The sequence below is a fragment of the Hippoglossus stenolepis genome, chromosome 10 (genome assembly GCF_022539355.2).
Source record: "Hippoglossus stenolepis isolate QCI-W04-F060 chromosome 10, HSTE1.2, whole genome shotgun sequence".
In the NCBI taxonomy this organism is placed as follows: domain Eukaryota; kingdom Metazoa; phylum Chordata; class Actinopteri; order Pleuronectiformes; family Pleuronectidae; genus Hippoglossus; species Hippoglossus stenolepis.
Window position 1 is genome coordinate 13,801,674 of NC_061492.1, and position 23,922 is coordinate 13,825,595.

The 23,922-nt window shown below is 42.8% G+C and overlaps 1 protein-coding gene across 3 annotated transcripts in view; it reads left to right on the forward strand.

Moving 5' to 3' along the window:
* tmem63c (transmembrane protein 63C) overlaps nt 1–20,076 on the forward strand; it is a 33,725-nt gene extending 13,649 nt beyond the window's left edge. For 2 of the 3 annotated variants that reach the window (XM_035169126.2, XM_035169127.2), the window contains exons 3-23: nt 1,415–1,494; nt 3,111–3,198; nt 5,105–5,142; nt 5,910–6,052; nt 7,050–7,101; nt 7,222–7,330; nt 7,861–7,934; nt 8,093–8,173; nt 8,254–8,374; nt 8,570–8,703; nt 8,849–8,971; nt 10,455–10,608; nt 10,706–10,812; nt 11,452–11,538; nt 12,376–12,441; nt 12,531–12,693; nt 12,783–12,888; nt 13,996–14,163; nt 14,258–14,370; nt 14,450–14,524; nt 15,363–20,073. In XM_035169126.2, coding sequence (XP_035025017.1) covers nt 1,415–1,494; nt 3,111–3,198; nt 5,105–5,142; nt 5,910–6,052; nt 7,050–7,101; nt 7,222–7,330; nt 7,861–7,934; nt 8,093–8,173; nt 8,254–8,374; nt 8,570–8,703; nt 8,849–8,971; nt 10,455–10,608; nt 10,706–10,812; nt 11,452–11,538; nt 12,376–12,441; nt 12,531–12,693; nt 12,783–12,888; nt 13,996–14,163; nt 14,258–14,370; nt 14,450–14,524; nt 15,363–15,593 — 2,313 coding nt within the window. In that variant the 3' untranslated portion in view covers nt 15,594–20,073. Of the gene's footprint in view, nt 1–1,414; nt 1,495–3,110; nt 3,199–5,104; nt 5,143–5,909; nt 6,053–7,049; nt 7,102–7,221; nt 7,331–7,860; nt 7,935–8,092; nt 8,174–8,253; nt 8,375–8,569; nt 8,704–8,848; nt 8,972–10,454; nt 10,609–10,705; nt 10,813–11,451; nt 11,539–12,375; nt 12,442–12,530; nt 12,694–12,782; nt 12,889–13,995; nt 14,164–14,257; nt 14,371–14,449; nt 14,525–15,362 lie in introns of all 3 variants that reach the window. The other variant, XR_007033068.1, reaches the window with a different exon arrangement.
* Nucleotides 20,077–23,922: the final 3,846 nt, after the last annotated feature.

The window sequence follows — 23,922 nt, forward strand, 5'->3', positions numbered from 1 at the left end:
TTATGGAGGTCCACTTGACTAAATCCTGGAATTTGTGTGGTATAAACTGCTGTAAATGTCACAAAATTGATCTTAACAGCTTTAGTTTGTGGTGCATTTCAAAAGAAAACGTAACTTTTACTCTGAATTAGCTTTTAATACATCATCTTTTCCTCATCTGGGTTTTTAGTTCATTTAGAAATGTGCATGACTAAACAGAACATTCAAACACATTGTCCTGTGCATCTCATGGATAATATTAATTTGCCTTGACTTCCCCTTCACATTGTGTAACGCAGTGTGTGCACTGTTTACAAACATGCTTGTGTGTCTCTCCTCCTTGTCTCCAGATAATAATAGGCTTCCGCTTTCACTTGTCATCCACCTCGGCTCCCGTCAGGCTTGATCTCAGCACTGATGTCACTCTCAATCTGCCACCTCTGTGTTTTAATTGGCTCATTTTTTATCGCTGCCTGGTTGTCAAGACAACGCAGAGGGTCGAGCACCGTCTCTTAATGACGAGCAAGAGTCAAAGCATGATTCCAAACCCCCCCCATGACTCCTCTGCATCAGGCCCATCATCATATGGAAGCAATCATGTGTGGGAGTTGAGGAGAGCGTGCCCACGCATCAGGACGCAATCAAATAAAACGGCAGGGAGGAGACGGGGACACGGCGAGAGACCGGGGAGATTCTTATTTAAAGAAGGAGTTTGGGCCCCGACTGCTAATGAGAACTCACGCTCATTATTCATCCACAATCAGTCAAGGTCTCCCTGCTTGTTTATACATGGCTTTAGATCGCTGAAGAATGAATCGTTTAACATTTATGTAAGCCTCCTCCTTATTAACGTGGTTGTCATCCCTGCCCACTTTACCAAATGTCCCCTGAAAGCAAATACATGAACGATTAAATGCCGTCAAACACTCATCTGCACTTTTACTCTGTTTGCATTTGTCGACATCCATCACATTCCATATTTAACCACGGCTGCTAAACGCGACTCCACTCATATAATATGTGTTATTGTTATAAATAGTGAATTATTACAGAATGGAGGCTATCTGGAAATATCACGCCATTGACTTCAGTCATTGATCATCAGTGCACAGCCTGTGTTTGTGTGTGCACGCTGACCTCTCTGGTAGTTTCCAAGACAACCATGTACTACTAAAGGAAGAAAAAATGGCTTATTATTGCTGCAGCATTTTCAACCTGTCTATTATTTGTATAGAGACGGGCCTCAGCTTTCAAATCAAGCGATATGGAAAGGATGTGGATGATGTTAGAGCCAGAGCAGCTGAGTACTGTGTGTGTGTGTGTGTGTGTGTGTGTGTGTGTGTGTGTGTGTGTGTGTGTGTGTGTGTGTGTGTGTGTGTGTGAGAATCAGATTCCCAGGCGCCCCTGGGTTCATGTCCCTGTTTTGTTTCTACAGTTCTTGCTGCTCATCTTCTCCTGTCTGAGGAAGGCTGCATGGGACTACGGCCGCCTGGCTCTGCTGATGGAGAACGACAGGTACACCCCTCACTCGTTTTTAACACTCACCGGTTACACTCGCTTGCCTGTGTAGCCATGTCCACATTTAAGATGGAGTAAGACGTCTCAGTGGAGCTGCTGATGCTGCAGCCTCCTGCTCCCTCTGCTGAGTATGAATGGTACTGTTTAGAAAGGGAATCACTCCTAGCAGCTCCTGCTTTAATGCAGTCTGTGCCTCTTAAGTCCCAAATGGTAATATTTTTTTATCTTGTGTGCACATAAGATAATTACCTCAAAATGTATATGTGTCTTTTATAACTTCTGATACACACAGCTACTGTGATGGAGAGAACTCGGCTATAATCAAGTTTTATTCATGGACAGAGAGTTACTTATCTTGTGTGCACAAAATATTTATCAGAATAATTCCCTCTTAGTTTTCACAGTGAAACTGAAACCTCACGGTGTTAACACAAACCAGACAGTGTATATATATATATATATATATATATATATATATACATGTCAATCTCAGCTGAGATGGAAAAACCTCATCACTGCTCTCAGTTAAGAGCTGCAGCTCTTGAGTATTTTCATTATTGATAAATCGTGTGGTTGTTTTTGTTTTGTTGTCAGACAGTTTCACAAAGTGACATCTTTTTATTGTTGTTTTTGTCTGAACAACAGTGTGAAACCCAAAGATTTTCAATAAAACTGAGAAATATATTAAATCGCCCCACAGGAGAAGCTGGAACCAGTCAATATTTGGCATTTTCACCTGATAAATAATTCACAAGGCTAAAGGACTGGCTGTATTAGCTGTTTTCTCTTTTTATTGTCTCAACGAATTTAATAAAAAAATAAAAACTAATAATCTACGCGGCCCTAAATCCCATCGTTCTAATTTAAAACATAAATCCTTAAAATTACTCGACTACAAATAGGATTTTTTTGGGGATAAATAATAGCTGGTTGCTGTTTTGTGAATAGTTTAATGTGATAATTTAATGTAGGACTATTTTCAGCTGAGGAGTAATACAAATTTGTTTCTTGTAATTTTTTGATGCCACCACAATATATAAAAATAAAGTTTGACTATAAAGACAACACCCAGTATATCAATCAACCCCAGACTTTAACAAATGATTGGCTTCTGTCTTTTTCTTATACTGATCAACTGCAAACCAGAGGTTTTCTCCTGCTTGACCGGAGCCTCCTCTCCGTTGGAGTGAGGGAGGCTCGATTAGTTCTGCCTGACCGGCGGCCGCCCCGCAGCACCTGAGGGCAGGCAGCGTCTGTGTGTTTTGCCAAGCGCTCCTCTCTCATGCTAACACAATTATGCTGCTTAATTTGACACGCTGTTGAACTGTCAGCGGTGCGGCCCACAGAGAAATATCCACAGATTCAATCATCACACTGGCTCTATTAGATCTGTCCACACTGTGTAATGTCTTCAAGCACTGAGGGTTAGTTTTCAGACGGGTGCTGGAACAGGGCCGACTGCAGTGGTGACGGCACATGTCTGTTCCATGCCTGTCTGTGTCGCGGCTGTGATCTCCCTTGAAGCCCAGAAATTGATACAGTACTATAGACTGATAACTTCATGTCAGGCTGCAGTCAGTGTGATGATCCCGCTGTTTCTTTCTCTACTTCAGTCTGACGTCCCTGTTTTATGGAGAAGCAGGTGAGAAGGAGAAGTCTCCCTCCGAGTCCAGCCCCTCTGACTCTGAGACCAAGGACCTGGTGAGTTCTGAGTTCTCCATCACTTCTTAAAAGCACCAAGGAACCGGCACTGTCAGATCAATCAAAGCTTCCCTATTGAGTTCCCCATAAACAGACTGTTACGTTTACATTCATCGTGTTCCAACCAAACACACTTCATACGTCCTTAAGGTCTAACAAAGAGGCTGAAGGCATTTCTTACCTCATAAACTCAAACCCACACAGGGTTATCACACAACTGGAGCTCCACTCTGATGAAAAAAACGTTCTGATAAACCCACTTCGAGCTTTACGAATGTGTCCCGCACCCAACTGCAGACAGGGTTAGCTACTACCTGTTGAACTGTGGAACAACCTGCCCGTCCACATCAGGACCTCGTCCACTCTGGACACTTTAAAACTCTCGTCCAAACCTATTTTGACTCCCTGGCTTTTAAAACAGGCATAGAGACTAATATTTATGTGGTTTAATGTTTTGTTTTTTATATTTTTTTATTGTGTTTTATGCATCTCTCAAGAGTCCCAATTTTTTTTTTTAATTGGTGGAAACTAGATCAGAGGTAAAAGGAGAGTGAATATTGACTCAGCGTCCTATCTGCTGGGTGTGTACAATTTCTAGGTAACTGTTTGCTAACATTATCACACGTTTTCAAGTAATAACCTAAATTAAAATGATGAACCTGAATATGATCACAACATTTCTCTTTTATGAATTCATGTTTTATTTGAAGCTGTTTAGTACTAGCTCTGCCTACAGCTAAATAGGTTGTACTATAAGAGAATGCCCCCTTTGCATAGATCCTCTCCATCTTTAGATTTGTCCCTGTAGGAAAAGTCATAATTTCTAGACATTTCACAAGTCAGTGTTCTGGCTTCCTTTCCCCCCACCGCCCCAGCGACCGGCTCGGTTGCCCTGCCCACCCGCGGCTGCGGCTCAGAACGAGATTAGCCCAACGTCTCCGTACCACAGGATGGAAACTTTTCCACTGTCTCTCCCTTTTACTGCTGCCCAGTGCAGCTCAGCACACTGGGTGATCGGGAACGATGCTGATGGGAACTGCAAACAAAGCCGGGAAACACAAGAACAACAAATCATTGTCATTGAGTCTCAGAAGTTAATTTAAAGGCTCTGTGATTATTAGAAATGTTAAAGACGACATTCGACATGCTTTCCCCCTCTCAGACAGAGATGCTATGTTATGTCACTCCCACACTTTTGACATGCACGCTTAAACATATCTCCTCATCTTAACACTGCTCTACAGCGCCACTCCTGTTTTAAAAAAAACTCCACACGGTTCCCGATATAGTATAATTACGGTAAAGAAACATAGTATTTGAGGAGAAGAGTCCAATTACCTTCACAAAGCAAAATATGTCGGAGAGTGCACAATGGGCAACGTAAAAACATGGCTCACGTATGAGAACGCTATAATCAACATGACCACTAATGTCAGACAGTCTGCCAGGCTTCTTCATCATGCCCTCGTGTATTTACAGTCATTATAACAAGGTGTCCCCGTTCATTTGTCTGTGATATAGTGCTGTCTAGAAATCCTGCCTCGCTGCAATTTTGACAGTAAAGTCCGCTCGTCCCGAGACGTCATCTGTTGTAGGAGGAAAGTTTCAGCTGAGCCGTGTGTGACACCATGACACCTGTGTGATAGGCTGAGGTCACTGTGCTGTTTCGAAGACAAAGAGTCAGACTGGAGTCATGTGCCTACACAAAGCTGAGGCTGCACTAAAGTGGTTACTGCTCCAGACCTATTAAACCCTTCGGCCCCCCTGTTCACTCTGCAGACCTCATTACTATGCAAATAGTGGATGCACGCTGGCAGCCAGATGTGGCCGGCCTCGCATACACATGTCATTTATTGTCCTGAATAACCGATCCATTGGATGTTTTATGATTCCCGTCTCCTTCCAGGGCTTCTGCTCGTGGCTCTCATCCCTTTACCATATGAAGTAAGTAAACAAAGACGTTGTAATTATTTCACCCTCCTCTCATCTAAGCTTCCATCCTTTTATTGGCCCTCTGTCTTCGAGCATGATGTCACTCCTCAAATGTAAAGTCTCGTGTTATATCTCATTTAGCTGCAAAAACAAACGCGTCTGGGCTCGTGTGACCGCTGGTGCCATGGTTTCCCGGTGGATATTTGCACTCGAGTCTGACTGCACACAACAGATTTTAGCCTGTAAAAAAAATAAATAAAGGGATTTCCATGGTGTCCATGGTTTCCATAGTATTATTGTGGAGTTTGAGTGCTGCTGTATTTAGCTGTCATGCCAGTGGCTCACCCTGGGATCCCATGGGAAAGTGCAAACCCACCCTGAGACTTCTCAATGTGTGGGCTGCCATGAGACCAGCGCACACCTATTTTCTTCATGTTTTTTTTGTCTTTCCTCTCTTTTTTCTCTTCTTTTTTTTTTGTTCTTTTTTTATGACACTGAGTTTTCTGAAGCTCCCGCCTGGTGACCGCAGCTTCTGGCATCAAATTGTCGTGCCGCAGTTTAAGTCATGATGAGGTACAAGCCTTTGGCTCGGTTGCCCCGGCAATGGAAGGGACTTCATGCATGAGCTTGGCTGAGATCACACCCGTCTGATTACTATTACATCTGCACAAGTGGAAATTTCATCACTGACCCCTTTGCAGCATCTTTCTATTTGTCAGAGTCTTGGATATCAGGTGTTTTCGGGATTTAGAACGTTTCCCTTCTCTCTCTTCCTGCAGGGACGAGGAGATCCGCAGCAAATGTGGCATCGATGCCGTCACGTACCTGTCCTTCCAGCGCCACATCATCCTGCTCATGACTGTGGTGTGCTTGCTGTCTTTGGCCGTAATCCTGCCGGTCAACTTTTCCGGGAACCTCCTGGGTATTTCTGTCCTCATATGATGGTTCGGCTAGCCAGTTGTTAGAGAGGCCAGAGGATATCCCTAACCTAACATGGGGCACCTCACAGGGAGCGAGGCCAGGCCCCACACACACACACACACACACACACACACACACACACACACACACACACACACACACACACACACACACACACACACACACACACACACAAGGGATTTACTGGTTGAACGTAGAGAATTTAGCTTGAAATAACACTTGACTTAAAAAGTGTCTTGCAAAAGTAACAAGCAGATCAAAAGAGAAATCAACTTGAAGGATCATTTTAACTTGACTTATAAAACAATACGATGGAGTACAACTACTTATTTAACACAAACACACACTTCATCCAACTCACATACCAGTGGCAACTCATCAAGTGCTTCCCCGAGTCAGACTGTAGGAATAGAAAGTGCTTCATTTCCTCTCGTCTTGCCCATGTAGGTGTCAGGGCCGGGACGCTGCACAACAACACCAGCTGCTGTATCGCAGCAGAAATGCCTTCTGGTGGTTGTGTGCTTTTTTTTTTTTTTTTAGGGAAGTGTTGAGTAAGATGTTCCATAACGGGACAAAGGCAGGAGCCATCGCCGCGGCTACGAGGAGCTGGGCCGTCCGCAGAAACGTTTTTTTTATTACTGTCGGCTGCAATCTTAAGGACAAGTGTGTCACCCCGGTCATTAAATACACTGACACATGTTGACTGGCTGCCATGGCAACAGCAAACAAAGGGTGTCTGAATTAGAACAGCAGAGTTGGGCATCAGTGCGATGTTTGATTTTTGTCTAATTTAATTTTTTGGAGAAATTTTCCTTTAGCTGAGGGAGATTTCAAAAATACAAAGTCAAATGTGTTCCCCTGAATAGTGACATTGCTTCATTGTTGCCTCACCCTCCAGACAGAAGAGGGGGAGTTTCCTTAAAGTCGTTTGAGAATTAAAACGTCTCGCTCTCTGTCCTGTTTCATTATTCCTACAGGAGACAGTCCTGAAAACTTTGGAAGAACAACACTGGCTAATGTCAGTGCAAAGTAAGTGTAACACTGCACACATGACCTAAAAATCTCATGAAACACCACAGACCCGTGAAAATGAAAACACTGGTTCATCTTTATGGATTGAAAGCACAGTGGTGTGTTCTCGGTCGACAGGGACAGCTTCCTGTGGCTGCACAGCATCCTCGCTCTGGTTTACTTCATCATCACGTCGCTGTGCATGGTTCATCACTCGATACGGCTGGAGTACAGAGAAGATGAGAAGGTCGGTCTCCATCAAATCACCTTGTTAAAACATCTTATCAAGTCAGTTTCTCCATTTTAGAAAGTTTTATATTTCAGGGATAAACTCCTTGAAATGGATCATCTTGTTTTCGAGGGGGTCCCAAGATTCACTGTAAAAATCTGAATGGCAGAATTGTCTCAGAACTGATCTGCAACAAAATGTAATGTTTCCTTCCCAGGCCCAAGATTGGTGGCACTTAGTTTAGTAGTTTTTGTGTAATCCTGCTAACAAATGAACCAACAAACAGACATTGGTGAAATTATAGCCTACTTGGCAAAGGTAATAGCCTAAATCACACCATAAAGAACACGTGTTCTTTTGTTTTAAGAAAATGTCAGGGCCTGAAAATGGATAACAAGATAAAGAGTCTACAGCCACTATGGAAACTATGGAGGCTTTTATTTGATGGCAAACAATCCTCTGGATAAGACAGGGGTCTGGTCATGTAGGGGCTGGTTTGCAGTTCATTCTTACATAACAATTGATGGTGTTTACCTTCTGTGTTGCAGGTAGCCAGGACACTGATGATCATCTCTATACCCAGAGAGATCTCTGACCCAGGACTCATCACCAAACATTTACAGTACAACATGTCTACTTTCCTATCTCTCTATTTTGTTCATTTAGATCCTGTCTTTATGTTTCCTTACTGTCATTAGGAAGCCCTGTCGTGTCCATTACATGTACATGCACAAGTCCAGTACAAGCTTTCTGATTCATATCTTCTTCTCCGTTCACCAGTGAGGCCTACCCCAGCTGCACTGTCACCGACATCCGCTTCTGCTTCGACATCCACAAGCTGATGAGGCTGGACCTTGAGAGGTAGGGTCGCTGCTTTACATGGGAAACAACACAGTTTAGTTTATGACCAGCGTGAAGCTCTTATCTGTTGCTCTCTGCAGGCGTAAAGCGATGAAGGGAAGGCTGTATTTTGCCACCAAAGCCCAAAAGGAAGGAAAGATCATGATCAAGACTCATCCGTGTGCTCAGATATTCTGCTGCGACATCTGCGGCTTTGAAAAGGTACATTTCATCAGCGATGTTGTGATTTGCACATGGTTTTATTTGTGGAGTTGTAGCGTAGTTGTGCTGCACAGAGAGGATGCTACCACTGGATGGCACTGCAGTCCACACTGTACAACTGTAATATCTGTAATGGACTTCTGAGAGAAACAGATGCAGCGAGAAATGTGTGCTCTAACTTTGTTTTCCTTGCAGGTGGATGCAGAGCAGTACTACAGTGAATTGGAAGAAAAGCGGACGGACGAGTTCAACGCCGAGAAGAATCGCATCTCCATGAAGCGGCTCGGCATCGCCTTCGTGACTTTTCGTGACGAGAGGATGACGGCAGTGTGAGTAAACAGCAGCGTGACACTGAGGTTTATGTGTGTCGGGGCCTGTCGCCACACAAACCCCATCACAGCGGGGGAGAAACCATGAAGAAGAAGATATGAGCCTTCTTCAATGCCTGATGCGCATTTCTTCTCTGTTCTGCAGGATTGTGAAGGACTACAGTCGTGTGCACTGCCGCCGCAGACCCCAGCAGTCCAGCATCACCACGGTGGTGCAGTCTCACCAGTGGGGGGTCGGCTATGCACCCGCTCCCAGTGACATCATCTGGTCAGTAGCCCACAACCACATGGTGCTTTTTAAACCTCATCAGTCCCAATATTCTTCTTGGATTTTCCCTCAATCCTCCCCAAAGTCTAGAAACTTCCTCTGTCCTACTATTATTTACAAACACTTATCCTGTGCATGGTCACAGGGATGTATAAATTACTCACATCCACAATGTTTTAATGTAGCTGGCATGTGTTTGCACAGTGGGAGGAAACCAGAGTGTCCAGCGGAAACACACACGGACACAGAATTTGAGCGTAACATCTATTTTTGTCTTATTCATCATTAAGACCCCGTTCAGGCCTCATATTAACATCCGTCCTGAGTGATCTAATCACAAGTAGTCAGCGCTGAGTTCAGGTCTGAACACACCCGATCACTCAGACCACATTCGGAGGTGATCTGACACACGTGTGGACACATTCTTTTTGATGTGTGAACTCAAATGCCTCCTGGGACATATATGAAGGGCCGCCTTCTCTGTCCCACTACAGTTTAAACATGTTTTCATGCTTTTCAGTGACCATACGTTGATTTGTTTGTAGACAAGGTCATTTGATCATTTGGGAAGTGAGAAGGTCGCAGGAGTAAAAAGTATAGATATTCTTGTTAAACTGTAGGGAGTAAAAGTAAAAAGTTGTCAGAAGAATTTATACTCAAGTAAAGTACGGATACTTGATTACATCAGTATTTGCATATGGAGGGGGAAGTGAGATCTGATCACTAGTGGTCGCAGGAGACACATTCAGGATGCATTTCAACACCAGGTGTGAACAGACAAATTTGACATTTTGGAAACCTCGGGATCATGATTGGACTTTTTAGTTTTTTTTAGTTCTGTGACTTTAATAATGCTTGTCTGTGCAATTTGTAGTAGAATACCTCAAAGAGTCGTATCTATACTGTTTCTTTTTTTATCGAGAACTGTTCTCTGCTTGAAGAAACTCTGAAACAACCAACAGCAGCGTTCAGGATGTATCAGTATGTTTTTGTAGATCTCAAACACCTTTTAATGCTCGTTGCCCATCAGTGATTGGATGCGAGGCCACTATGCATGTTTCCTATCTTGGAAAGCGAATGCAGCAGGCTCAGTGAGATTATGTAACAAACGAGTGATGCATATATATGGGTGATTAACCAAGGGGATGGTAGCGCTCATTGTTTTTATGCTTCACGCCTGATTGGCTGCAGCGTGTTTGTATGCAGGCATGTTTTTGTGTACTGTTGGAGCAGCAGCAGGCTGCTGGGGTTGAGCAGGGACTTGTGTTTCATCATTAAAACTGAGCGTCGAAGTGCACCGCTGCCAACCTGCTCTCCAGTCCAGTCCAGTGGAAACGCACTCGCCAAGTTACAGAGAAGAAATGACTGGCTATTCCAGGCTGTTGTCAGTACCCGCAGCACTGGTGTGTCAGGGGAGAGAAGTGTTGTAATGTGCTGCTGGATGATTGTGAACAGAGGCTCATTATTTCTCTCCCACCACCAGGGAGAACCTGTCGGTGTGTGGATCTCGCTGGTGGCTCCGCTGCGTCCTCCTCAACATCCTCCTCTTCCTGCTGCTCTTCTTCCTCACCACTCCCGCCATCATCGTCAACACCATGGACAAGTTCAACGTCACCAAGCCCGTGGAGAGCCTGCAGGTCAGAGTTCGAGACCAACTTGTAACCTAGGTGCATCGTTTTATTGGTTTTAACCTCCTCGGTGTCATTAATTAACCATTTTGATTTTCCAATACAGAGCCCTGTCATTACCCAGTTCTTCCCGACCCTCCTGCTGTGGGCGTTCTCGGTGCTCCTGCCCTTCATCGTCTACTACTCAGCCTTCTTTGAGTCCCACTGGACCAGGTACTCACCAGCCATCGACCGCCTTTCGCCTCTCTCCTCTGAAATGGAAATGCCTCCCTTCAAATGGACTCTTCATGTGTAGCTGCCTGTCTTCCTCTCAACTCTCAGCATTTCTTTTTTTTTTTTTTCATCTCAATTATTATTTTTTCTCTCTTTCAACCTCTTTACTCTCTCCCTCCTTCTCGCTGTCACTCTCCCTGCACTGTTATTCTGGGCAGGTTGTCATAGAGATCTCCATGTGAGGATAATGATATGCACAGTAGTCGCCGTGCGCAGAGGAGCAGCACATGGCGACTAGTAGGAGGAGGAGGAGGAGGGGGAGGAGGAGGAGGAGGAGGAGGAGGAGGAGGACAGCTGTGCATGAGGAGACAACCTCATGCAGCACCTATGAGCACCCTTTCTTTACATAACCACCCCCCCACAAACGTGTTGTGCAGGCGTGATGTGCGAAAGAGCGAATGCAAATCGTCTGTTTACTGGAGTGAAACGTATAGTTCGTGCTCATGAACCCGACAGTCCTGTAAATGTAAAGTCGCATTACTTCACATTATGCATTAGGAATGGTGGAGATGTATTTGTAAACATGCATCGCATAAGGATGTTCTTACGATCCCTCGTCTCTGTCATCTACTGTTTCAGATCTGGTGAGAACCAAGTAACGATGCACAAGTGCTTTTTACTGCTGGTCTTCATGGTCATCATACTGCCCTCACTCGGTCTATCCAGGTACGACCACACACTTATTTCTTCTTATGCTCATTACCGCAAAAAAACTACTGGACGGATATCAGGAAACCTAGCGGAGGGAAGCTGTATGGGTCAGGGACAGAGGTGGCAAAAGTACACACACTCTTTACTCAAGTAGAAATACAAATACAACTCAAGTATAAGTACTGAGTCAACCTCTTTACTCAAGCAGAAGTATAAAAGTATAAAAGTAATAACGCCTGTATCCGTGCAAAGCATTGATATAGTTTGAAGACTATTAAACATAAACCACTCTTACTTCAAATACAATGAAAAACAATGTGTTCAAATAAGGCGAGGGATGTCCACTTGGATTGAAATGTGTCTTGATGCTGGAAAGGAGTTCTTATGACAACTGAAGGCTCTCTTTCATGCTTCGAAGGGGAGGGTGAGGTGAGGGGTATCCAGCTGCAACATGCAACTTCACCACTAGATGTCACTACATTCTACACACTGAACCTTTAATACTAAAGTAACGATCCTGTTTTAAATAGTAGGGAGTACAAAGTACAGATATTCTATTTAAATGTAGAGAGTAAAATTAAAAAATCATCAGAAAAAGTAGATTAAGTAAAGTAAAAATGGATAACTAAGTATTTGTACCTTTTTTGCTTCCCATTTCTTCCCTTATATTATGGGACTGATATTTCTGAGTGTGTGTAATTTGGTGCAGATCCAAATAAAAATGTAGTGGATTTAAATGTGTTTTCATAAGGGGACTGCTGGGCCTTGGTGGAGTTATATAGTGTACTGAGGAGTCTTCGAGTTATTTTCATGCAGTTCATTAGATTTTTCTATATGTTTTTCTCTCTCCAGTCTGGACCTGTTCTTCACCTGGCTCTTTGATGTCAACTTCCTGGAGGAGAAGGAAGTCAAATTCCAGTAAGTTTAATCTATTTTTCTTCAAGATAAAATGGGGGGGGGGACTTGTCAGATAGAGGCAAACACTCAACATCGTGTCCTTGGTGCAGGTGTGTGTTCCTTCCCGACAACGGTGCGTTCTTTGTAAATTACGTGATCACGTCCAGCCTGATTGGCACGTCTATGGAGCTGCTCCGTATCCCGGCACTGACGGTGTACGCCGTCCGTCTCTGCTTCGCTAAGTCCCAGGCCGAGCGGATTCACGTCAAACGGGTCAGTGGAGCCTTTTGTGCTCGTGTCAGCATTTTCATATCGAGAAATTTAAGAAGCTCACTGTGGTTTTTTTACGTTTTTGTTTGCAGAGTCAGGCCTACGAGTTCCAGTTTGGCCTGGAGTACGCCTGGACCATGTGCATCTTTGCTGTCACCATGACCTACAGCATCACATGTCCCATCATCACGCCCTTTGGTGGGCGACATGCCGTCTCTATCCTCCTCTACCTCTTTCTTCTCTCCCTGTTTTCCCTGTGTTTCCTGTGTGTATTCGCCGTCTCCCCTCAAACTGTAACCTCACTCTCCTCCGCCGCCTGCCAGTCCGATGCAGACTGTGTGAATTTACTGCTGTAGTCCCAGACGCCCAGACACAGTGAGTTGCGAGCCAGACGCCCACTCTGCTCCTGTCTCTGCCCAGAGCTCACCAAGCTGCAGCCCAAACAGGCTCCAGTACTTCATTCCCTGCTGCTCTGTGGATTTTACCTGTGTTGTTTACAGCAGACTGATGTTTGAGGCATGAGGCAAATAATCTCAAAATGCTAAATATTAATTTGAAAAATGCATCGAAGGGACTTGTTTTTACAACATATCAGTGCCTGCTGTACAGACATGTATTATTTATAATGACAAATCATTGGATTTACCCCAAGTTAAATTATCCGTCAATCAACTACAGATCTTATCAAATTTTCAGAAATAATGTTGTTTGTCTTTTTGTCCTTTTAGTAATGAACACATATTTAAAATTTCCATTAATTCCAAGGTAGTTTGCTAATAACAGTTCAATTCTGAGAGACTTCAATTTAACAGCTGAACAAACATTGTTATTGTCATGCACAACAAAGAAAGTGATGGTAAATATTAGTCTTTTGGCGTTTAGACCCCTCGGGATTAGAAGGGGGTGAAGCAGAGCGTAGAATAGGAATCCGCCCGGGGTCTAGACGCTGGTGGGGGTCGAGGATCTTGATATGATGATGAATGACTTTGGGCTTTGGATGAAAATTGGAGGAGATTGGGGTGGAGGCGGGTTACAGCCGCTGACTGAGAGAGAGAGGAGAAAGGATTTAGAAGTTTGACAGCAACCACATGACTGGCTGGATGAGATTTTGAGATCTTATTGGCCATTAAAAACGCCCACAATCAGTTGATTAATAAGCAAAGAGAGAGAGAGAGAGAGAATTGCAAATGATAAAAAAAAAAAAAAGCTTCATTTATTTATTTTATTACCAAATCTTAAGGTTGTTGTCTTGCAGAGGCCCAGTGTAAAAATCGTAACTCTAAATGTGTTGTCGTGTCCCTGCAGGTTTGCTCTATGTGATCCTGAAGCACATGGTCGACCGATACAACATCTACTATGCATACGTTCCCACCAAACTCAGCCAGCGGATCCACAGAGCCGCCATCAGCCAGGTCGTCTTGGCTCCTCTCCTCTGCATGTTCTGGCTGCTCTTCTTCTCTGTGCTCAAACTAGGTACTTTATCAAACACAATTATTTCCTGTGTAACAGTTGTGTAACACGGCTTCAAGGTTTTAAATTTGTTGCACTCTATTTCTTATTTTTAAAGGTGCAGTGCATCCCATCACCCTCTTCACCTTCGTGTCCCTGCTCTCCTGCATCGTCTTCTCTCTCTTCCGCTTGTGCCTTAGGAAGCGACCGGACAAGTCAATGAGCTACCAGGTCAGCAGCTTTACTGGCACTCAGTGGGATCAGGTTCGTCTGAAGAAACTCTGATGCTCAGTTCCTCTCTGTGTTTCAGATGTCTGATCAGCCAACAGAGGGGACGTTCACTGACGCAGACAGGAGCACTGGGACATCCACCACGGCCTCCAATGTACAGTACCACAGTTTTCTCCTATTAGCCAGGACACCATTAAAACATAGGATCATGTTAGTTATGAGCATTTCTTTTTATTTCAATCTATTTCAAAATATTCACATATGCCTTTAATGAATACTGAACATTTTACAAAGCATTTTGCATATTGCCACGTCAGGCTCAGTTTTTTTTCAGGCAGGTGCATTTAAAGCTAGGGTTGGTAATCCTGGAAAAAGCTAGCAAGAGCAGGCTGCACTTAATTGAAACCGATATATCCCGTTGGCCTCTCGTCAAAGCTACGCCCCCAAAACACATGAACGTGCACACTCTGAAAACTGCCAGACGATGACTTTTCCGTGACTCTGACAATCGCCTCTGATTCAGCTGTATGCTGTATTTCTTTCAAGACAGACAGGCAGGTTGTTTAGTGACACACAGGTACGCCAGCATCATTTATTCATGTTTATTACTGTCCTGTTATTACAGACACCAGCTTTTTTCCCCCAACAAATGGGATAATAATTGTTTCAGAATCAAATTACCACCCTACCATTAAGTGTTGGTGGAAAATTGGATTTATAATATTTGTCATTTGCTTTATGTTTTAGACTGTATCCTTGACATGGTTACCCTAAGATGTATTAATTTGTTAAGATCTGAACCTGCTGTTAAGATTATACATATTGCACTGATTTGTGTACAACACATTAATCATGATACATGTTGAAATTGTTACATCTTAAGTTTAGGCTGTGACAACAAACTCAAATTTCCATCTCACACACTCCCCTTGAATTTCCTAATTCACTGTGTGACACGATGATAAACTGTGTGTTGATTCCTACTCCCTCAGCTGTTTGTGGCGTCTGTGCTACTGGAGCCAGAGCTGGCTTTGACTCCGATGCCCTCCCCGGCCCACCACGGCTACGGTGCCATGGCCAGCTCACAGGGTTCAAACCACAACCCAGCGGAGGAAGAGGAGAGCGAGGAAGACCATACCCAGACCCATGAGACTGAGCTCCAAGACCCCCCAGAACCTTACTGCTCCAGCCCGCTCATGGACAGCCCTGTGGGCTACCAGTAACACCAAACCCCTCCAGCTGATTTGCACGTGTCCTTCGCCTGGGGAACACAGATTGCTTAATGTCGCAATGCTACGTTTTTGCCACTGACCTCAGACTCTAACTTCGCTGCCTCACACACTGAGATTAAAATGATGAGGAACCTGGAGAGGAAAGGAGCTTAAGAGTACAGGAGCAGGATTCAAATTAACATCATCATAAATGTAGAATCAGCAGTCGGCCAAAACCTCTCCTGAATATTTCTAACTGACATGAACCACACATCAATCTTGAAAAAACAACTTTACTGTGCTTCTGTGGCTTCACGTGCAAGTTAAACGTAACGAAAGCGACTGATGTGGAACTGCCTTGATCAGAGATCAGAGATGCGGTGCCACTTCACGAGCGGGGGTGAAAGTTCCCGGCAGAGTGGGTGGTGTGAGCAGGCCCGCCCCCGCAGACTGACAGAGTGGTCCGGGCGCGGGTGATATCTGGTTCCTCGGCAGCAGAGCTCGGGGAGGCTGAGGGTGAGGGCAGCGAGTTGTGAAGCCATCTGCAGCGAGAGAGCAGACAGACGGAGGGCCGAATGTAAGTCAGAGATGCAATGTAATAAATGTACACTCTCTCCGTGGAGGCACAAGCAGCTTGACTGAACCTGAAGCTTTGTTGTAACCATCATCAACTTAAGGTTGCTATTTTTGCTACTGTATTTTTGGTGTCATTGATGTTGTGCTTCCGTTTGCGAGCGGGGGGGAAGCACTTGAGAGCGAGCAGGGATTTGCAAAGTCGCTTCATCTTAATCAGAGTATTCCCTAATTATGCTGTCCTGACTGTGTATATGATACAAGTGTACCTTTATTTATTTATTTCATTTAAATGAAAAGTTATTATTGAGCTAATTTGGTTTCTTGCTGAGTGTAAGATGAGAAGATTGGTCAGAGTTGGTGGAGCTGAGAGAAAATCTATCTAATGCCGTCATATTAAATATAACATTCATGATTTTTGTATTAATTAAAACGAACATTTTACACTACAATAGGCAGCAATCTTGTCTTTAGGGCAATTAAATTAATTAATGAATGAAATTAATTATTTTCTACGCTAGAATCTGTGGGTGTTTCAGTTTGCACCCAATGTTATCCACATTAAGTACAACTTTTTTGCATCAGATGGGCTGGACGGAAAATACACTGAATGTTCTAAAATTAAATCAAATATTATTAAAAACTATTAGATTAAATTAGAGTGGCACTCAAAGAGCATGTATCTTCGTCACGGTCCAACAGACTCCTTACAAAACCACGTTTAAATTCATTTGATTCAGATTTTTAATTGGATCTGCACCAAATGGCACACACTCATCAGTCCCCTGAATATGTCTGATTCATGAATTATTTTCAAGGAATCAACGAAAATGATGAAAAACGCCCTATTAAGCAACTTTGATAAAGGCCCCCTGGTCCGGATCTTCTCCAAAATGTAAAGGTTTCTTTCTAGTAGTTTTCGTGTAATTCTGCTAACTAACAGAAAAACAAAGTCAGCACCCCACCCCACTTATGTCTGTACAGTAAATACAAAGCTATTTCCAGCAGCCAGTTAGCTTAGCGTAGCTTAGCTTAGCTTAAAGACTGGAAACAGGACGAGACATTTCCCCCACTGGGCTCAGTACCTTAGCAGATTCTTGCTGTCACCAGCTGACACTCCAAGTTACTGCTTATTGCTAAGCTAATTTAAACTAAGTGAGAATTTAAGCCCACTTTAGCATTGCCCGATTTTTCATAATTGTCATTTGCACTGTAATTTTGCCCTCTGTACGATGTTTGATCAATAATGCTAAAATTCCTATAATATACGATAATTTCATAATTTTGTGAAATAATTTGGATTGTTCATTTTATAAACATCTTTCCAGCCAATCATACTTGGAGTTTTTTTATGTGATTGATTTGTAGGAAGAGTCAAATACTTGTTTGTCTAAACATTGGCTGTGTTAATTGTGTTATACTGTTTTTTTATTTTAATTAATTGTTTGTGTTGTTATTGCTTTCTTGGATATGACTTGTTTATTGTAATTTCCTCCTAAATATTTCCCATCTGCCATCACTGACTAACCTGCTGACGACTGCTTCGTATTCAACAGATAAAGTAGACGTGAGCGTCGTCTCATCTAACTCTCAGCAAGAAAGAAAAACAAGACTCAAAATGTAGAAGCACACTATGGATTGAAAATAGGCCATTGAGTCGACTCATAGAATTCATCCATTTTACAAGTTACATGAAATGATAAATGTGACATTAAAGGTAACTACCCCTGTAAAAATACTAAAAGTATTTTTAAGTATCCTGTTACCATAATGGCTCAAGTTTATTTATCCTAAAATGTCCCAACTACAAATAGTAAAACTTAACACTACAGCCCCATGATGTCAGTTATCTCTATTCTGTGTGACACTCCACTGCATGTAAACTGTGTGATTATAGGTATGCATTGACAGTATCCTTACAGTCCCGTTTCACATGAGTTGCCGTCAGCCTGTGTGTTTGCAGGGTTTGTATCTTGGGGTTGTTTTTGTTTCGTCATGGTGGGGGTGAAAGGTTTTCTCATAGACCTGAATGTAAATTTTGTTTTCTTGTCTCTTGCTGTGCCTTGAAGAAAAACTCCCTTTCGTGTGACAATCCAGCATGGCCTGAAATATGCTGCATGGACTGAAAACTAAAGAGCGGAGGAAACGACCAAGACATAAAACTCAACCACCCAGAGTTGTGATTCTCATTCTCACTAACATTCGATGGGTTTTTTTTGTTTATTTTTATATGTCAGCAGTGAACTCATTCCAGTTCGACATAAACAAAAGATTCTTCACACATGAGCTGCTTTTGATCTTTTTTCTGTAGAATTCGATCATATCACATGGTCTTCATCAGTAGATTAGTTTGCTAATTAGTCATGTAACTGTGTTGTTGTTCAGACTTTCATTTTGGAAACTTGGCAACATGTTGGTAAAACAGTCTCTCCGCTCAAGATCCACTTACTTGCTTTTTCTGGAACCTTCAAGAAAGGATAATAAATTTCGAGTTTTATGCTAAAACATGTAGGAAGGTGTGATAAAGGACGCTTAGTAGAGTGGACAGTTCAAAGGTCCTATGGCAACTCAGCAAATTTTAGCCTTTGATGAAGATCATGTGACATGGGTGAAAGCTCTGGAACAAGTCAGTAGATCTTGGAAAGAGACTTCTGTCAACTGCTGTGTCCAAGGTCCTTATAAATAAACTTTAAGCTCAACAATAAGCTAACTTACTGTGTCTCCACATCACAGCAGTTGTGTCTCTCTTTCGTTAAGATGTTTTTTGTATTGTGTCCTTGTTGGTGCCTTGGTGTTTTCAATCAGCTGCTGTTTTCTCTTTACCATATGGATCATTGTATGATGTATGAGCAAGCTCTTTGTCAAAGATAAAAAAGTATTTCAAAGCTGTTTATCAATTGTTATTCCCTTGTCTTATTTCTTTCAATGTGTTCTTGATCAGTTCACATCAGAACAGCTGAATGATCTGAATGATTTAAAGGGGAATTCTGGTATTTTGCAACCTGGGCCCTGTGTTTGTAAAATTCGGTGTAAGGCTACAATGTAAGCTTATGGGGCAACTGCGACAGTCCACCAAATGTCCACTAAATGTACTTCTATCATCAATAAAAGGCTAAAATTGTTAGTCTGCGTCTTTGCTCAGAATTTGGCAACATTTATTGGTGAAAAAAGTGGCCCCTTAAGATTATATTGTAGCCACTTTCGCCATGTCACAGCTGCTGGAGGTGATCTACTTCATTTACACACCCATAATTATATACATAGGCTCCCGGGTTGAAAAATACCAGAATTCCCCTTTTAGTTAATTTAACGACTTCAACATTAATCATATAAAATCAAATGCCTGTGATGTGACGTTTTCTACTCTCATAAGATTGATGACATATTATTTCATGAAATGAAATGTATTTGCTCTGTTTTATGAGGAATCTAATTGTAGTTCCTCATTCTGTATGAAGCAGATGAAAGCTGGCAGCAGAGAGGGTATAATGTGGTCAGTGCCGAGTATCATGAAGTAAAATCTGTTTGAAAAGAAAAAACATCAAAGAGCATCTCCTGTGGGTTTCTCCTCCAGAAGCTTGTTTCACCGATCATTAAACACACTTTCCTTTGAAAGAAAAACACAAAATAAAACGTATTAGGGTATTCTTGGCTCTAATGTCCCATGCAGGAGGTTTGTTCATTTTCATGCTTAACTAGTTTTATTGTATCCTATCCTGTCATGTCTATTCATGCTCTGCGGGCTCGGCCATCCAAGGTCTGTTCGGGCATTAGCTTTCCAGATGTGTTCATGTCTCTGGGTTATAAAATGTGTCTCTCATAAGTACGTGATTTCAAATCTGAGCCTGCTGTAAATGTGGGTTGTTAGATCTCCAGGAGGTTTGAGGCTGAGCGACGCTCTGCTTTTGAGAGTGATCTCTGTCAGTCTGACAAGTCTTCATCTGTCAAAGTGAAGTTCTGTGATCTGATATTAAAATGAGTTCATCTCAACCCACTCATCTTGTGCCATGAACTGCTTGTTACTCTCCTCTACTTTGGTCTGTGATGAGGGGGTTTTTGAAAGCCAGGGATTCAGACTTTCATGGGGGTAAATAGTAGGCCTACTGTAATGAGCCTTAGGGAAATGTGCACATTACCGTTTTCTGACTAATCCTAAAATTTACCACCTAGAGGGGCATATACCTCCACCAAGGCTAGCGCCCTATCTCAACATGTTAAAGAAAGTGAAAGTCCTGGATCTACCCGTTTGTCTGGATCTGCAAAAAAATGTTGGGGTGTGGATCCGCATCAAGGGAGGGATCCAGGAACTTTTTCCTTAAACATTTTCAGATAGGGCATTTTTCCACATTTCAGAGAATAATTCATGGCTCTTGAAATCAGACATGTTTAGGGGACTGGTATTTCTGAGTGTGAATTTTGTTAAGGTCCAAATAAAAATCTGGATCTAGTGAATTTAAATGTGGCCCCATAAGGGGGCTGTAGGCCATTGACGGAGGTATGCACTCTACTGAGTGCAATTCTAGGTGTGGTTTCCAAAGTATGGCCAGAAGTTATTCCGACACACAATTTCTTGTAAAACTAAAACTTTTTACTCTTAGGGTTTTGTACACAGTAATCTCTTGGGATAAAGTTAATGGTAAAGACATGCGGCTAGATGGGTTTCTTCACATTTGTACCAAGGCTAGCGGTATTCCTCTGTGTTTGGGTTGAGTAGAACTAATCAGCTGCTAGCAGGAGCTTCATATTTAATGTACAGTCGCAAAATATATCAGCCTTCTCATAAACGCATTTCCCAAAATATGATCCCTCTGATCAGACCACCTATTCAAACAAAATCACAGAGTGAATACCTTAATTTAACAGAGAGTGAACGCTTTCCAACTATAGAGCCTCAACACAATTAAACCTCTGCATGTACTACAGACCTCCTTGGCCTATGAAGCCACATCAGACGGTGGATACTGCAAATGATTGCACAAGCGTCTGCTTTTATCCAAACCACATTGGAAAGTGGTAACACCACAGTGCTTAAATACTACTTCACAAAGTATATCCTCAAGACATCTCACACTGACTGCATGGATGTGTACTTCCAGCAGAGAAATGGTTCATAAGAGGGTGAAAAAAACAACATAGCATGCCTGACAATATATACAGTGCTTCTTCATTGCTAAGAGTTACGCAAGAAGAAAGAAAAGTCCCTGACATTTTCCCCGTGGCAACTGCTGAGAGCACGCTTCTCAGTGAAAGGTGAATTCCTCTGGGTGCACGGGCCGCCACTCGACTTTCTCCTGCCCAGATGCCGAGAATAGAAAACACCTCTGCCTCCTGCAGCAAACATATTGTCACTCCCATATGGGTTAGTTTCAACATGCAAATGTGGCTTAATAAGTTGCTGGTGTTTAGTATTTGCATAATATAGAAGCTCCAAGTAGGAGCAAGACATTCAGGCCGGAACAAAGGTCATTAGCAAGGAATCAAGATTTAAAGTTGATCCTTAACCTCGGAAATACAAAGTCCACTCAGTAGCTGCCCTGGAGATTTTACTGCCCTTCCCTAAAAGAGGAATTTGACTATGTGTTAATGGGATTTGATGATATTAGATAATTAAATGTTCATTCCTCTAAATGCAATAAGGAGCTCTCATCCATTTTGGCTTAAAAATTGACACTGAAAATTGGTATTTAACCTTGGAAGCAGTTGGTCCATTTATTAACTGTTCGAGATCTTTCAATCACATCACACAATCTTTCTCAACTTTCAGCCTGAACTTTTTGCTATAGATTGTTTCTTCAATTCGATGGGAAATGTTTCACACTGAGATCTCCTTATAAAACTGAAAAAGTGTCTCAGGTATAAGTGGCCTTCCCTGCAGTATATGTAGCAGTGTCAGGAAGGTTATCTAATGCAGCACACCAGTAAGTACCATAGAAATAACCATAGAAAATCAATTTCAGTGGATTTAATTGGGCACCGTGTGCTAACTCAAGCTTGAATTGATCCTCTTACACTCTATATTAAAGGATTAGACTGGCAATACTGTTTTGACAATTGTCAGATCCTGAGAAATCCAATAATAAATTGATTTTAAAAGTAAGCCTTATATACATATATTTCAATTAGATGTTGTTCCTCTGAGCCGTAGATCTGCATAACTATTTAAACCATAGACTGTTTGTAAAGCCAATTTGTCTTGATCACGCCCTGGTGGCTGGATGCAGTATAGGTCATAAACCCCACTCCTCCATGTTAATGAATGGGACATGGGCCAAATAAAAAGTAAATGCAAGTGCATGTTAAAAATGTTTTTTCTAAAAGATGTTTTCTGTCATTTTAGATAGGTCGTACAACACCGATGTTATTTGATGCTATAAAGACAACGTGAAACATCATGACTGACAGCTGAGGTGTACTCACGATTGTCATCGTGGCAGCTTCCCTCAATCGCTATTTTGCAGACTCTGGCTCCAAATGACGTCATCAGCTCAAGATGGCAGCGTTCGTATCCAGGATATTTTGACTTCACTTCTGGATGGTGAGAGGAGCGTCGTCCATGTTTTTTTACAATGTTAAAAACACATAAATGATTTACACTGTCGCACTGCACGTCACGATTCCTCATCACAGCCAACATTGGCACAGGAGTTTATTTCAGCCAATCCCAGACACCATCCTGCTGCCATAAAATCTTAAATTAAATAAAGCAATGTTTACAAAGCCCAGATATACATTTTATATGTTAGTGGAGCAGCAGCAGCTTCAACCAATCGTCTGTGTCAACAGAGGATACAATCAGACACACTGTTTATTCAGTGTAGATCAACAGCAACTTGGCTAATCTGCACAAAGAAATACTAAAAACCAAATAAGGTATTAACATTTGCTAAAAACTATAGTGCCAAACTGTTTTAGGAAATTACACAGCCTTTATGACATATATCTGTGATGCATCTTCAGCAGGAACAGTCGGGTTTTGAACGAACATGATTGTGAGTTTTGAAAGTATCGAGAGGCAAAAACATTGAATTGGTCTATTTACAGGGTGTATTAGTCAGTTAGAAAATGTATGACTAACACCAGCCTCATCTTCGACTGCTCGTCCGTGCTTGCAGCAGCTGCTGACAGACGGCTCGGTCCCACTGTGGAGCTTGTTGCTTGGCAGGCTCGTGCTGCGGGGCTGCAGCTCCTCGAGAGCTATCGGAGCAAAAACCTGATTAACCTGAGGCTGCATGCACAGTCACCGTCCACTCAGCTCGCTGCTCTCCGCTGCATGATTTAGGATGAGTGAGCGAGGGAAAGAGCCATGCCCCCCCAACCCCCCCAAATGCACCGACACTCACGACTCTGGACCATCACTTAACAGTTGCCATGACAACGTTGAAAACCCCATCCTTTTAAAACACATTGCAGACTTTCTAAAAATAATGTGTGTTTGTCTTTTCTCGCAGACTCCCTCTCCAGACGACAAATCCCCGTGCGCTACGAGGTGCAGGGACCGACTAATTAATTACCACAGGGGGAAATTAACACATGCTGTGGTTCACGTGGGAGCACGGTGGATTCTGCAGCAGCAGTCTAACCACTTATGACCTGAGAGAAGGTCGAGGCAGAGTCCAGTGACCATCTGTGGGCTGAAGCGAGACGTGGAGCGTGGATCCAGCATAAATACAGCAGACTGTCAGTGGGACAGAGAGGGAGAGCATAGTGCTGGCAGTGCGGGGAGACAGATTAAGGCCATGTCAGCTTCTGCTCCAGCAGCAGAACGGAC